The sequence below is a fragment of the Solea solea genome, chromosome 6 (assembly GCF_958295425.1).
Source record: "Solea solea chromosome 6, fSolSol10.1, whole genome shotgun sequence".
Taxonomy (NCBI): Eukaryota; Metazoa; Chordata; class Actinopteri; order Pleuronectiformes; family Soleidae; genus Solea; species Solea solea.
This window is the reverse complement of record NC_081139.1, coordinates 30,955,619-30,971,446: the sequence shown is the minus strand read 5'-3', so window position 1 is coordinate 30,971,446 and position 15,828 is coordinate 30,955,619. Positions and strand designations below refer to the sequence as shown.

The 15,828-nt window shown below is 43.6% G+C and overlaps 1 protein-coding gene across 2 annotated transcripts in view; it reads left to right on the top strand.

Annotated features, from left to right (window-relative positions):
* Positions 1 to 15,828, top strand: part of LOC131460397 (integrin alpha-5-like) — a 76,178-nt gene that overhangs the window by 25,479 nt on the left and 34,871 nt on the right. For both annotated transcript variants that reach the window (XM_058630857.1, XM_058630858.1), the window contains exons 16-18: positions 2,328 to 2,383; positions 4,893 to 5,050; positions 12,758 to 12,895. In XM_058630857.1, the coding sequence (XP_058486840.1) occupies positions 2,328 to 2,383; positions 4,893 to 5,050; positions 12,758 to 12,895 (352 nt within the window). The remainder of the gene's footprint in view (positions 1 to 2,327; positions 2,384 to 4,892; positions 5,051 to 12,757; positions 12,896 to 15,828) is intronic.

Here is a 15,828-nt window from a genome sequence, read left to right as displayed (position 1 = left end):
TTTCTTTGGCATCAAACATAGCTACAATGAGGTAGGCACCTAAGGAATTATTAAAGTTTTGGTCTCACTGACTCAAATATAACAAAAGTGCATTTTGTGCTCAGTGCTCACAACTGTATTCAACTTTACTACACTGTTACTACACTGTTACTACACTGTTATAACGTTACGGAAAACACATGAAATATGTGTGCTAAGGCTATTGAATCAAATCATCATCGCTAATATTAACGTTTACAGCTATCAATATGAGTAAGTAGTAAGTTAGCTCTCTGTTTACGCTAATGTTAGCAGCTAACTAGCCAGTTAGCTTGCCGAGACGACGGTCCCTCTTCATTGTCGTTGTCAGCCACAACGTGCTTCCTTTTCAGGTGCTCGTGCATCGCACTTGTGCTGCCGTGAAAGGCAAGTTCTGTCTTGCAGATATTGCATTGCAAGAGAGAGCCCGTCCGGTATAACTTCCGGTGACATCACGGCTGACCCAGATTACCACTACTGCGCATGTGTGTCAAGGACAGAAAGGCAGACGCGGCAGTGGAAGGTGCCGCAGCAGTTTTGAGTAGTGTTGTTTCCGATACCATTTTTTGGCCCCCGATACCGATTCCGATACCCGGCTGTGCAGTATCGGCCGATGCCGATACCGCATCGATACCACGCTGTTTGAAAAAAAAATATATCAGAGCTTTTTTTCTTCTTATACTAAAGAACTGCATATCACTTGGATGTAAAATCATTGCTATCATGGCTTGGTCAGGCACTGCTTAAAAACCTTTGTGAAACAGGAAAAAAGGCTAATACGGAGTGAATCCAGGAGAACTTTTTTATTGCCTACCTGGTATGGGTGACAATAATTGAATAAACTCTTCTAAAACCTGAGAGTTTTGGCTCTCAAAGGCCAAAATAGTGCAATATCCATGTAATTACAACATGTATAATAGTAGTGCAACAAGAAGTAAAATTAAACTAAAATAAGAAATAATATTATAATAATGATACATTATAAAATTTGTATTTTGTACAGCACTTTTGAAAGGTCTCAAATAGCTGCAGTATTTTTTTCCAGTAAAAGACAAGTGAAAAAACAAGAAAAAATAGCAAATTCAAGACAAGAGTAGGCTAACGTTACCTTTGGCTTGGGGATGTTCCAGTTAAGCAGCATATTCTCTATTGTTCCTGCAATTGCTTTACCAGTGTGGGATCCTTTGAACTCGTTTGCATGCTGCACCACGCTTTCCATATTGAACGTTTTAATGTCCACCCAGTGAGCAGTTAAACTAAGCAGGGAAAGTGGGGAGACGTGGCTGCTCCAGATATCAGTAGGAAAGCTTATGGCCTGCACCTTTTCTAGCTTCCTTGAAACATGCTCCGTCACCTTTTTGAGTGTAGGGACAGCCGTCTCTGTGATGTATTATCATGCTCGCATTTGCCGCCGCCTCAAACTCTTTGTGTTCATTCACATGTTTCGTTCTCAAATGTTTTATCAGGTTCGAGATATTGAAAGTGACCGCTTTACTTCCACCTCTCGCAAATCTTGCATGTAGCTGTTGTACTCGCTGGAGTTTCTATGTTGAAATATTTCCAAATCGCCAACATTTTCTCTCCCGTGGCACGCTGGTTTGTTTTTCCTCAACATGAAAAAGCTGCCCCGCCATTGGTTAAGAGATACCTCCTATATAAAAGGTTATATACAGTATATATATATATATACAGTATGTATATACGTACATATATATATAGAGAGAGAGAGATACCTTTTATATAGGCACTATCTCTCTCTCTATATATATATATATATGTCAAAAGGAGAGAAGGGCGTTCTCCAGGAATTAGCTGGTTATTGATATAGCAGCAAAACAAAATGGGACTTACACTATAAATTGCAAAAACTAACAGGTCTGGTGTGTAAATGGCTTTAAACTACTGCAAGTGTATCTATTACAATTTGCCTTTTGTATTTTGGTTAAAAAAAGTGCTGCAGATGCATTTTACAAGAGGAATCGTGGTCACAGTGACTTTTTTAATGTGACACGGCAGCAATATCATCGTCAGCAGCAGCTTAGTTCTGATGTGACATAAAATAGAGTTGACAGTAAACAGAAACTGGACTATATGTTTATAATCCGACTGAATCAGCAGAAAACACAGTTCAGAAGGATCATGAATGTAAATGCACTGAAGGAACATTGTAACTACATTAGTATCTGATTATATGAAGAGCTTACTCATTATAACCTTGAATAATACTTAGAACTCAGTGTAAATACATCTGTATACGCTCAGTGTAAGTGAATGTAAAAAGTTGTTTCTCTTTTTTTTGCATTCTCCAGCATCAGCATCAGTTTCTGCCTGCTGGCTCATGGAAAGCACCTCCCCTCTCGTCTAGGTAAGACACACACACACACACACACACACACACACACACACACACACACACAGATGGTCCCCATTACCTTGCTTTCTTTGTGTAGCCACAGTTATGTTGGACTTCACTGTGGACGATTTGGCAGTTGAGATTAAGACAAAAGAATAATCATGTAAATAGAGGATCGCTTATTGTGGGCTTCAGCAGTTTAGAGAAGTGTGCATGTTTATTTACAAATGCACTGGTGTGTATTGTTGTGTGTTCTCTGCATAACTGTTGTCTTGTGGGCAGCTGCAGTAGTTTGAACTGTATGGAGAACACAAGAGCACATAAAGGGAACTTACTACAATAATTTTTACCACTGTATGTTAATGTTATTACACATCATGATAAAAAGCACCATTCATTTCCATTCATCTAGATCATCTTAAATGGAGAAAACATACATGTAATGTATTGTATCATCAGTGAAACGTTTATGTTATGTTTCAACACATTGTAACATTTTTAATATAATTGTTTTGTAACATTTATCACATAGTAACATGTCATTTTGTCTGGTTATTCCTTGGGTGTGTGGCTGAGGTGGTTGTTATGGGGCCTGGGCCGGTCACAGCTGCATGGTGTCCCAGGTCTCTGGATTTGGCCAGTGTCTGGGGTGCTTCGGGCATCTTTGGTCATATATTCAAAGATACGTTACTTCTTGTGATCTCAAATTAGGTAACGCATCCGTCCAGTCTTTTGGGCTGGCTGGATATATTCCCTTACATTTCACATCTATTTATGGTGATTATTTGCCAAGAGATGTCTCATGTTACTTATATTCCTTGCAACGTGTCATATGGCGCATTTCCACTGGCTCTACTCGCCTCGCCACAGCACGGTTTAAGTAGCGTTTCCACTAGTGTCGTGCCGAGGTGAGGCAAGTAGAGCTGGTGGAAATACGCAAATAATGTTTATCAGCCTGTCCATAGAGGGCGCTGGGGCACCGCCCCACCAGTCTGACATGAAGAAGAAGATAGATCTAAAATGATTTACTACACGTCTGTGACTACCGTATGTAATCTGAATTCAAATGTACTTTAGAAACGTTCACTTCTCTCACTCGGTAAAGTGACGTATTTCCGGTTTTCGGGTACACACGTCTGTCTCGTAGATTTTTGCACACACCCTCACAGTGCGAAAGATAAGAAAACTCCCAGGTGCAGAATCTTACGCTCGAAGACCTCCCACGGCTGAGCGAACATGGCCCTGATGCCGGCGGAAACAGAAATGCCTCCACTCGCCCAGCAGTGGCCCAGGACTTGCTAAAGGCCCTGGTAACTTCACTATGGAGGTGGAAGATCCTAAGACGGTTAAAGGAAGGAGTGGTGATGCTGAGTCTCGGGTGGCTGAACACCAACGTGAAACATCGGGAGACAGAAACGAACTACGACAACAAAAGAAAGTCAAATTTTCCTACCTAAGACATAAGTACTTATACATTCATTCACTTTCACTTTGTTGCTGTTTGCAAAATGACCTTCTTAAAAGGCTTTTATTTTCTTACATTTTACACTTTAACGCCTCAATGAAAACATGTCATGTACCTGCTACCATCAACACCCCAAACCGTCAAAGACCATCTGATGGACCCCCTGCAGTTTGCTTACAGAGCCAACAGGTCGGCAGACAATGCTGTTAACCTGGCCAAAGACAATGATTGTGCACTTCTACACTGCTCGATGAGTCCATCCTCACCTCCTCGATCACAGGCTGGTACGTATCATCGGCTCTGCAGAGAAGGTGATCGGCTGCAACATCCAATCTCTCCATGACCTGTACACCTCCAGGACTCTGAGGTGTGCAGGTAAAAGCATGGCTGATCCCTCTCACCCAGGACATCATCTCTTAGCAGCCTTGCCTCTGGCAAGAACGTCCAGACTAAAACCTCACGCCACAAGAACAGTTTCTTACCCTCTGCTGTCACTCTCATGAACAGCACCCCACATAAAAACAAACCCACAATTAAGCCAACATTATACTAATGTTAACAAATGTAGATGTATGCGTCATATTTACACAAACCATATCAAAAGAATTCCTTTCAACCCACTGCATCTTAGGTAAATATTGTGTTTGTGATACTGTATACATTCTTCATATCTTAGGTTTTTATTTTCCATCCATTCATTTTCTACTGCTTTATCCTCCACATGAGGTTCACGGGGAGTGCTGTGCCAATCTGAGCTGACATAGGGCTAAAGGCGCAGTGCACCAGCCCATCACAGGGCCCTTATTTTATTTTATTCTATTTAAATGCACCAAAACACTAAGTCAAATTCCTTGTATGTGTAAATGTACTCATTAAAAAACGATTTGGATTCTGTTTGTTCTCATTTGTTGACATGGGAAAAAGCCAAATGCTTCCACATGTCAGAGTTAAAAATTGCTGGAGCATCCTCAATTTCAAAGTCTTTGTCTTGTGTGTCTTGTGTGTCATACATTCAGTGTTTTCTTACCTTGTGTTTGTGTGTGTGTGTTCATCAAGGTTTTTTGTTGGAAGTTCAGTTGGACAGCATGAAGCAAAATCAGAAAGAATCCACAAGGAGGACTCTGTTCCTGGACACTCAGCAGTCCGGTCTGGTGAAGACCTTCCAACTCACCAATGGAGAACGACTGTGCCATGACACCATGATCTATTTACGGGTCAGTCACACCTCTATGAGAAAAAATTTCATATAAAAAGTTGTTTTCAAGGTGTAATTCATGGAAGGTCAGCAAATGAGCGAGATGCTAGGAGCTAAATGTAAATATTTGCTTAAATCAGGACATTCTGTTGAGTTTGCTGCTCACTAGACTGTCTGGGTCTGACATGTCCATGACCGCAAGATAATATCGAGAGGATCAAAGCCAGGGGGTGGAGCCTGAATTGAGCTTTCAGGAGGCAGGAAACTTATGCTCCATTTACATCGTGGAACTGGGAGTGACATTTCAATTCCAGTTAAGGAGTCGTAAATACAAGAAAATTCAGGTTATTTCTTTCATTAAATGTGAGGTTTATCTATCATATCATACAATATGGTATGACATGATGAAAAGTAGTATGATAAATACGTATCATATGTTTTGTCTCATACTACTTTTAACTCCTTGGCTGCCATTGACTGCTATAGACGTCAATTCGACTACTGCTCTGAAAATGGCTGGCAGCCAATGAGTTGAATAGTGACTGGTTATTTTCTTCCCTTTTTTTGCTAGTCAGGTCACTTTTTTATGACGACAGATTATTTACATTACATTACATGTCATTTAAAGTTTAAAGTTTAAGTTGAATTTTTTATTAATCCCCTTAGGGAAAGTATTCCTCTGCATTTTGACCCATCCTAGAATTAGGAGCAGTGGGCTGCCACACTGAGTAGCGCCCGGGGAGCATTGGGAGTTGGGTACCTTGCTCAGGGGTACCCCAGCCCTTTATGGCCGGGTGGGGATTTGAACCGGCGACCTTCCGGTTACATTTAGCAGAAGCTTTTATCCAAAGCGACTTACAATACAAAGTGCATTTAAACATTTGGGTACAAACAAGAGCTAGAATTAAGTAAGAGCTTCAAGTAAGCCAAACTATAAAGTGCTAGTCATAAGTGCGATGTATAAGCAAGTGATTTATTTATTTTTTGTCGTCGTCTTAGTCGAGGTAGTCGGAAGAAATGTGTTTTTAGTCGGCGGGGGAAGATGTGGAGGCTTTCTGCTGTCCGGATGTCGATGGGGAGCTCGTTCCACCATTTGGGAGCTAGGACAGTGAACAGTCTCGAGTTCTGTGAATGCTTCTGCGATCCTCTCAGTGAGGGGGCAGCAAGGCGGTTTGCTGATGCAGAGCAGAGTGGGCGGGCTGGGGTGTAGGTTTTGATCATGTCCTGGATGTAGGCTGGACCGGATCCGTTTGTAGCATGGAATGCAGGCACTAGAGTCTTGAAGCAGATGCGAGCAGCTACAGGAAGTCAGTGAAGGGTACCTGTAGAACTTTCTAGCAGGCAAAGCTATTTATCTTTCATTCTATTTATCTGTTCATTGTTGTAATTGGTATCAAAGCACCGTTGCCTTTAAAGTGCCTTTAAGGTGCATTGTCAAAGCCATGTTTTGTTATATATTAACCTTCGTATGTGCCTTTGGAAGTGGCTTTGTAGATCTTTCTATCATCAGAACCTGTACGACTTGTCAGTTTTACAACCTAATAACTGTCTAACTAACTCTAGTTAGTAGCTAACTAACTAACTACTGACTGTCTAACTACTACCTGACTGCTGTTTAACTGTGTATGTGGAATAAACCTTCAGAAAGACAGTCGAGTTGTACCCACCGTACTTGTTCTGGTTACCCTTTCCAGAAGGGAGTATTGAGCTGAAAGGATCAGCCAGAAGAAATCTGGACATTTGTAGAACCGTTGTCGGCGCGGAGGAGCCGGAGCAAAGAGCTAACGGAGCCGTTGAAGGATTAAAGGAAATGCCGCAGCCATGAGGAAGGCTGTGAAAATTGCACAAGGAATCTTCACAGCCTTCAAGGAAACGTGTCGTTTACAAAGAACTGAATCCTTTGAACGAGTCATGGGCAACGAACCACACTTTTGAAAAAGCCAAGTCCTTTGGACAATTCCAATTCAAAGAAATATAATGGCAGACGAAAACCCAGATCTGGAAAACCTACAGGGGAGACGGTCAAATGCGCAGCGGACCTAACAACGCGTATTAACCGCCTTAATGTCAACGCTGGTAGTCTAGGTACAGAAAAATTGCCGCAAGAGTTGGCAGGGTTGGAAAACGACGATGATGTTTTCGTCGATGCCAGCAATGAATATATTGAAGAACTGGGACAGATAGACCCAACGGACGATAACCGTGAACTGAGCAATGCCCTAGCAACGAGGGACGCCATTGTGCAAAGGTACCGTGAGACTATGGAAATGCTGTGGTTCGAGGATGCTGAGCCGGATATAAGCACCCTCGTGGCAAGGTTCAATTCAGCTTGCGACCAGGCTAAGGTACTCGGGAGGAAAAGTGCACTGCAGTGGAGTCAGCAAGAGGCCAGAAGGAAGGGACTGGATCATGAACTCCACGAACTCAGAGACACTGTGTATGTTTGGAAAGACTCAGCCGTACGGTAAAGAAAAATGGAGACTCCTTTTAACATTGGAAATTAAAAAGGAGGAACTGATGGATGAGTGGTCATGCTGCCGGGATAACAAGCAGGGAGATCGGCATACCCGACCAGTAACTCGTGCTAGTACCACCCCACCTGTTCACACCCACTCAGCTATCAGGCAGGGCATGGGTCCCACAGGGTCCGAGGCGCAAGCGGGTCCCACAGAGTCCTTTGAAGTGGAGCAGGAGAAACTGAAGGGTCAAGTGACAGAGTTACAGGAAGTCAATGTCAAGAAGGTAGAGGAGCAAGGAGCTGAGCTGAGCTCTGTAAAGACCCAGACTGCAGAGCTGCAGGAGACCTTGGTGCAAAGTCAGGAAAATCTCACTGAGCTTCAGTCTGACTTCTACCAGAAAGAGTCAGAGGTTTCTGCTCTGACTCGAGACCTCAAGACACCAGAAGAAAAGCTGAGCTTAGCACAGGAGGACTTGGCTGATAACCACACCAGCCAACTCCTGCTAACCACACCACTGCTAACTCCAAACCAGACAGGTTTGGAGGCTCAGACAAAGGAACTGAAGAGAAGCCACAGCTCATTGGAGCCAGAGCTCACTAAACAAGAGCAGAAGCACCTGGTGATACTGTCTTTAGAGAGCAGACTTTCTGAGAAAATGCTAACCCAGTGGCTTGCACATGTGAGCAGCCCCATTTCGAGAAGCTCTTATTGTTCCTGAAAGGCCAAAAGTCATTACTCACAAGAGTAGAGCTTTTGAAGTTCAGCGAGCCAATCCTCATTTACACTTCTGAGAGACCCAGCTACCATGAGAAGCCGGTCGACTGGAGGAGGATCCTAGAGGGAGAGGAGAAGATCCTGAAAGCAAGGGGCTTCTACCTCAAGCCCTGGGTCCGGTCTGGTCAAAGTGGGAGGAAGAACGAGGCAAAGCCTGACCAAATGACTCTCCTTACTGAAGGTGAAGTGGAAGTAAAAGCCCCAAACCCATTAACTCGTCGCGTCCTACTGAACCAGATCACTGGATTGTACGACCCCATCGATCTAACAACACCTGTGAAGAAAAAAGGTGTGATTCTTGTGAGGAAGGCAAGCTCACTAAGGACACTTGGGATGAATCCCTGTCCAACGAGCTCCGAGGGAAAGCAATTGAGCTGTTGGAAGAGTGGCAAAAGGGTCCCGAGTTCCTGTCTAGTCCAGTTCAAGATTGGCCTATGAAATCTGCAGCAAAAGTGGCGGCTGAAACTAGAGAAACAGTAAACAGACTCCAGAGAAAATCGGCGTGGTGTGGTATTCAGTTGCATGGCTTCGAGAGTGAAGCATGCTGACATTGTGGAAGATCTGTCGATGGATGGATTCCTAAAGGCGTACCAGCGCTTCATGGCTCTCAGGGGCCACCCAAGAAAACTTTGGTCGGATCAAGGGACCAACTTTGTGGGCGCCAAGCCAGTTTTAAAGGAACTCTACAAATTCCTGAACAACATTGACAAGGATCAAGTCCAGAAGAAAGCAACCGCCGCTGGGACCGACTGGTCGTGGGTGTTTCACCCAGCAGACTCTCCCCATCGAAACGGAGCAGCTGAAGCAGCGGTCCGTACACTCAAGAGAGCGTTGAGCAACATCGGGGCGGAAAGTAACATGACAGCACTGGAGTTCCAGTACCTGGAAGCTAATCTGTCAAACGAAAAACCAATTGGCGCGAGAGTCCAGGTACAAGACGAGAGTGTAGGAGTCATCACTCCCAACTCACTTCTGCTTGGCCGTGCTGGGCCTAGCGGGGACTCTCGAGGGTTCGAATACCTGACTTACCCCGTTGTGCGCCTGAGAGCGGTCCAGATCGAGGTCGACAAGTTCTGGAAGCGGTGGAGCCAGCTGGCGGGCCCGGGCCTCTTTGTTCGACAGAAGTGGCACGCACCCGCAAGGAACGTCACAGTGGGAGACTTAGTGTGGTTGGCTGACCAGAATGCACTGAGAGGCCAGTTTAGGCTCGGTCGAGTTGTGGAGGCCCATCCTGATGTGAAAGGCGTAGTACGAGACATGAAAGTGAGGACTTGCCAAAGTTGTCCAGTTTCAGGTGGACAGAATAAGAAAGGCAAAGAGATGGAGAACTATGCCTCCACCATCCTTCACAGAGACTCTGGTGGTTCTGTTACCAGTGGAGGAACAGAAATCGATTCCCCACCACATGATGGTTTCTGGATCCGTCCAGAAATCCCCATTATGTGGTGTGTTTCGGAAAGGGATCAAGACCCCCCCTCCACCACCCTCCACGAGAGGCTGGTGGTGTGTTTCGGAAAGGATCAAGAACCCCCCTCCACAATCCTCCACGGGTACGTCAGGAGGTCGGTGGTGTGTTTCGAAAAGGATGCCACTGTGTCATCAAGGACAATGTGTTCATGGACAGTGAAACCTTTATTTGTCATTTGTATCTGTTATTCATATTGTGTGTAACACGTTCGTACCCAGCGTTGTAGCTTTATGTACCCATTTTGAAAGGTAGAAATAGTAGTTGTTGTGGCCTAGGCCAAGTGGGAGGTGTAGAACTTTCTAGCAGGCAAAGCTATTTATTTTTCATCTCTGATATTAACCTTCATATGTGCCTTTGGAAGTGGATTTGTAAATCTATCTATCATCAGAACCTGTACAACCTAATAATTGTCTAACTAAGAGAGTAGGGTAAGAGCAGAGCCTGAGACACCTAGTTCTTAAAGGGAGGACGTAAGGATCTGGTGGTTAACTGTGTCAAACACTGCAGAAAGGTCCAAGAGGATGAGCACAGAGGAGAGAGAGGCAGCCCTGACTCAGTGACAGCAAAAAGTGCAGTTTTGGTCGAGTGACCTGCTTCAAAACCAGACTGAAGAGGATCAAGAAGGTTGTTCTGGTGAAGGTAGGAGGAGAGTTGATTAAAGATAGCACGCTCCAGAGTTTTGGAGAGAAAAGGAAGAAGAGAGACAGGTCTGTAGTTATTTACTTCAGACGGGTCAAGGGTGGGTTTTTTAAGGAGGGGGGGTCACTCGGGCCTCTTTAAGAGAGTCCGGAAAGCAACCAGATGATAGAGATGTGTTAATGAGGTGGGTGAGGAAAGGAAGAAGATCAGAAGCAATTGACTGAAGAAGGTGAGAAGGGATAGGGTCAAGGGGGCAGGAGGTGGGGCGGGCAGAGGTTATTAGGGAAAGAACTTGATCATGAGATAGAGGGGTGAAAGAGGATAGAGAAGGAGCTGAATTTGTGGTTGGTAGAGTGGTGAGATCAGGAGGTGGGGTTAAGAAAGAAGAGCGAATGTCATCTACTTTTTTTGTGAAGTAGTTGACAAAGTGGATTTGTAGAAGGGAGGAAAGGGAGTGGGAACATGGACAACATAGAAACATGGTTCCTCCAAAGTCTATCCAAAAAGGCTGCAAAACTAATGAGAACATTCTAAAATCTAAAATGATGTTCTGTTTCCAAAACAACTCATTTGGTTAAGACAGTCAAATTTAATTTCAACAATATGAAAACATAAGTACGGACATATATAAACAAATGTAGAACAACTACCCAGGCAGTTATTTCAGGAATATTCAGTTTTTTTTTTTATGTTTGGTTGTATAATGTACTGACTCAAGATAAACATGGGAAACACTAAAACCTTATGCCTAATAAAATGTATGCCTGGTTAATTCTACAGTATGTTAGGAATATGGTTGCTGCTTTATCTCACAGCGAACAACCTTTTCTAACTGGAAACTAAAATTAAATTGCTCATTCTCCACTATAATGGCCCTTTTCCACTCGCCTCGGCACGGTACAACACGGCACGGTTTAGGTTGCATCAACGTGGGCGGAGTCATCACTGCATGGCTGCGTGAAACTGTGGTAATTGGTAATTGTTGGAGATTATCTCATGTTTTTAGGATTGTTGTCTTTTTAACTGATCTACAGTTCGGCATTGTTTGGCTTGATTTCTGTGTTAGACATCGCTTCCTGTGACGGCACTCTGACCAATCAGTGGCCGGCAGTCTGACGACGTCACTCATAGTACCTACTCAGCGCTTGACTTACAATTCAGGGATTTTGTACAAAAGAAATTTGCCAAATTTCCTAATACCCCCCCTTTTTCAGGTTGTGGCCTCCTTTTAAGGGTCAGTGGGTATCAATGATTTCTTCAGAGATAATGGATACATTTCAGATGAAGAATGGGATATGGCTTTGCTAAGGATCCACTCGTCCTCTATCTCCACTCGGTCCACAACAACTGGTCCTCTATCTGTTCAAGACATGCTTTGATTCAGTTCAGGGTCCTACATAGACTACACTTTTCCAAAGTTAGACTAGCCAAAATATTTCCGAATATAAATCCTGTTTGTGACAGGTGCAAACAGCCCCTGGCTACCAACTACCATATGGTCTTATCCAAAACTGAACCCTTTTTGGGATTCCTTTTTTGACACAATCTCTAAGTCATATAACTGTAATATTCAGCCCTGTCCTAAAATCGGCATCTTTGGTACTGCATCACGTACCCAGCATACCTACAGAGGCGTATTGCCTTTTTCTCCTTGCCATTCTTTTTAAGTGGAAGGATTCAAATTCTCCAACAAACAATCAGTGGATCAGGGATGTTATGCTGAATATGAAGCTAGAAAAGGTTAGATGCACTCTGTGAATAAGTTCTACAAAGTGTGGGACCCTTTCATACAATATGTGAATTTATTACCTGGCCTGTAATTGTGAGCATATAGCACATGTTTGTACTATATGTACGTAATATACGTTTTACTGATATGCCAAAGTATACTGTGGAGCACCTTTGTTTTCTTCTTTTATTATTTATTTATCATATATTTTTTATTTTTGTCTTGTGTAACGTCAGTTGTTATTGTCATTTTGATTACAAAACATTGTAATCTTTAACTGTGTCGTCTGTTTTATGACAAAGCACCATAAATAAAGTGTTTAAAACAAACAAACAAAAAACTCCTCTGTTCCATAATATGAAATCAATTATTTTGTATGGACTTTGGTGCAGGAAAGTGAGTGTTACAAAGTTCAGTTTTCTTGTGTCCTCGCTTCCTGATTTGTCTCCAGTTGGTTCCCAGGCCAGGGGTGCACACACTCAAAGAGATTGACCTGGGCTTAAACACAAATCTCAACAATTACATATTTTGCTGTAAGTTACTGTAAGGGTGCTGCTTGTGTTACCATGGCAACACAACTAGATACGAATGAACTACTGTCATTGCCCTGAAAATCCAGAGTTAATTCTGAAGTCAAATTGCTCATCTTTGTTGCAGGGTGAAGAGGAATTTCGAGATAAACTTTCTCCCATTTACATCAGTCTGAATTTCAGTCTGGATCCTCATGCCTCTGTGTCCCAGCATCACCTCAGACCAATCCTGAACTATGGGACTCAACAGCTCATAGAGCAGACGGTAAGAATATTCTAATGTTATTGATAAATGTCACAGGTGGAGTCTGGTTGTTGTGATGATGAGCTGCTGTTCATGTGGAGACTTTCTCTCCACTGATGTTCCATATGTACAGGGCTGATCCCACACTCTTTCAGACACATCACCTGCAGTGGCCATGAACTGAGCCACACATGCGTGCATGGTGTGCTTAAGTGTGGAATATACTGTATGTATCAGTGGCCGTGCCATTTACCACAGACCACCACAGTCCTTTGTGAAGTCTGATCTAGTCAGAAGACCTGAATACATACTGTGAGTGATTCCAAAACCGGAGAAGAAACATGTAAAGCTGAGGATCCGGCTGTCAAGTCTGCCTCAACTTCTTCTTTGTCAATGTATTGTATCTTATAGTGTTGGAACAGTGAGGCCAATTCCTTTATTTATTTATAAAACATTTGGGTTTGACATCAAAAGATGAACATTTCAGTGTTTACTTCCGGGTATTTACATCTGGATCCGATACACAACATAGAAGATAGCACCTTTAGTTTGAACCCACCCAAGCCAAGTGTCTTGCCCAACGGCATGTAGACTAGCGGAGCCGGGAATTGAACCAACAACCTTTCAAGTTAAAAGACAACTCGCTCCACCTCTGAGCTACCGTCGCCTCAGGTGTGTCCTATTACTTTGTTTATTCAAACAATAAATATCACTGAATGTCGACACTCAGGTTCAAATTGGGTAAGACAGGTTTTGCATGTGCAGACTCCATTTAGAAGTGGAACCAACATGAAAACCATGCAAACTTTGGCCACAGCCAGTACAAGCATTTGTAATGTTCTGAAGATGAAAGAAACCACTGGTGGACTAAGCAACACATGTCCAACAGGTAGACCAATGAAAACATCAGATACATTGTGAGAGCTGTAAAGAAAGACCCTAAAACAACTGTTAGTGACGTGTTTATTTGTCCCCTTAGGGAAATTTGTTTTCACAGTTTCTGTACATTTGCATGTCTCACTTAAAAGAAAAAAACTATGGTGCTGAAATATACACCACCAGAAACTGAATTTGAATCCTTCATCATGCAGCAAGATAACAAGCCCAAACATACAACAGAGATGATCAGAAGGTTTTAGACTGGCCAAGTCAATCTCCACACTTTAACCCTACAGAGCTGCATTTGACCTGCTAAAGAGGAGACTGAAAGCCCAAAACAAACAACTGAACGCCTGGAAGAGCATCACAGCAGAAGAATGCAAAGGTTTGGTGATGTCACTGAGTCACAGGCTTGATCCTCTTATGAAATCAAAGGATTTGGAACTAAATATTAAGTCCTATTCACTTTAATCGTTTTTAAGTCTATCTGTTCCAATACTTTTGTTCACATGAAAAGTGGGTGGGTTAAAAAAAAAGGTGCTATCTTCTATGTTGTGTATCAGATCCAGATGTAAAGACCTGGAAGTAAAAGCTGAAATTTTCATCCTTTGTATCATATTGATCTTTTGAAGTCAAACCCAAATGTTTTCAGACTATGGCAAAAATAAAGAAATTGGCCTCACTGTTCCACTACTACAGGAGGGCACTGGAAATCTTAATTGTATGAAAGGTAATTAGTGCCACTTTGGGCACTGTAGTGAGCAGGTTTTGATATGTAATGAGCGTGCATGCGCGAGTGAAGTGTTGTGGGAATGATGCCTCAGTAGAGTCAACAGCACGGCTTGGTCTCTGGTCCGTTTGTTATAGATCTAAGTAAAATAAAGTTCAAGACAGGCACTCCTGTACAAAAAAAGACAAAGACAAAAATAGCAAGCCTAGTATTCCATATTTGTTAGTGTGATAAAAATACCAGTAGAGGAATGGGGATGATCAATATGTGTATTGTTTAGGGTTAGACCATGCATGTGTCAGAGAGGCTAAGGCACTAGTTTTTTCTAACAAATGTCAAGCCTCTCTCATCAAGCAGCTGCAGCCAGTGACACAGTCAAGGATAGTTTTGTGGAATTACCAGGAGGGGTTCCATCCACTTCCCGGCACTCCACATCTGCTTGTGTAGGTCAGGAGAGCTGGATCTGGAATTCACAATGTCATTCTGGGGTTTGACTGTGAGAATGAAGACCTCCCACCTGGTCAGGAGAAGGAGCAACCACCTCCCCTCTATTGCCAACTCATTACTCTGGCTGCTCAGGTCTTTGTAGACGACAGACTTGGGTGCACGGTCGGGAAAGGATTGACTGTGGACCTCCACCTCCTATGAATCATGCTTTAGGGGCCTTGGTGTCTCCCACCAAGTCGGACTTGTGGTAGCAAAAATACAAAAGTGATGGATGCCATGCTCGCCAGAGTGCATGGAGCTGTAGCAGTTCAGGGTAAGCTGGTTAATACTGGGGCTGTTCTAGTCTTTTATCAGCACCAGCTGGCCAAACAATTGGGAGAGGGAGACTCTGAAATTGCTGCTGAAATGGAGCAGGTGTCCTTGCTCTTAGCTAAGCTGATGAAAAATCAAGCAGGCTACAATTGCTTGTAGTGGCATCAGCCAGGTTTGGACCAGATGCAGGCCCAGGATGCCTGCTGATGTGGTCTGGAGATGTCAGGAATGCTTCAGCTGGGCCATGAACAGCATGTTTCAACTACCCCACAGCCTGGGCCAAACCAGCGAGCTTCTGTGGCTCCAGGTGACCTTAGCTTCCATTTGGAGATGAACCGACTAGACATAGCCAGAAGAGTGGGCAGGTCAGGAGCCCCCCCCTAAGCCTTCTATCTGCTCCTGATATCTACCAGAACCCAGTCTCCCTTGGCTGTTTCTTAAGACACCACATCTCGCCATAGTGCCCTGGAGGCTGTGTCGGTGTCTCCTGGGGATCGATGCAATCGCACAGCCATGGCCACAGAGCCTGCTGTAAGCCTTCTCACTACACCTCCTCTCACGCCCACTCCTTCAGTCAGAGGAGGTC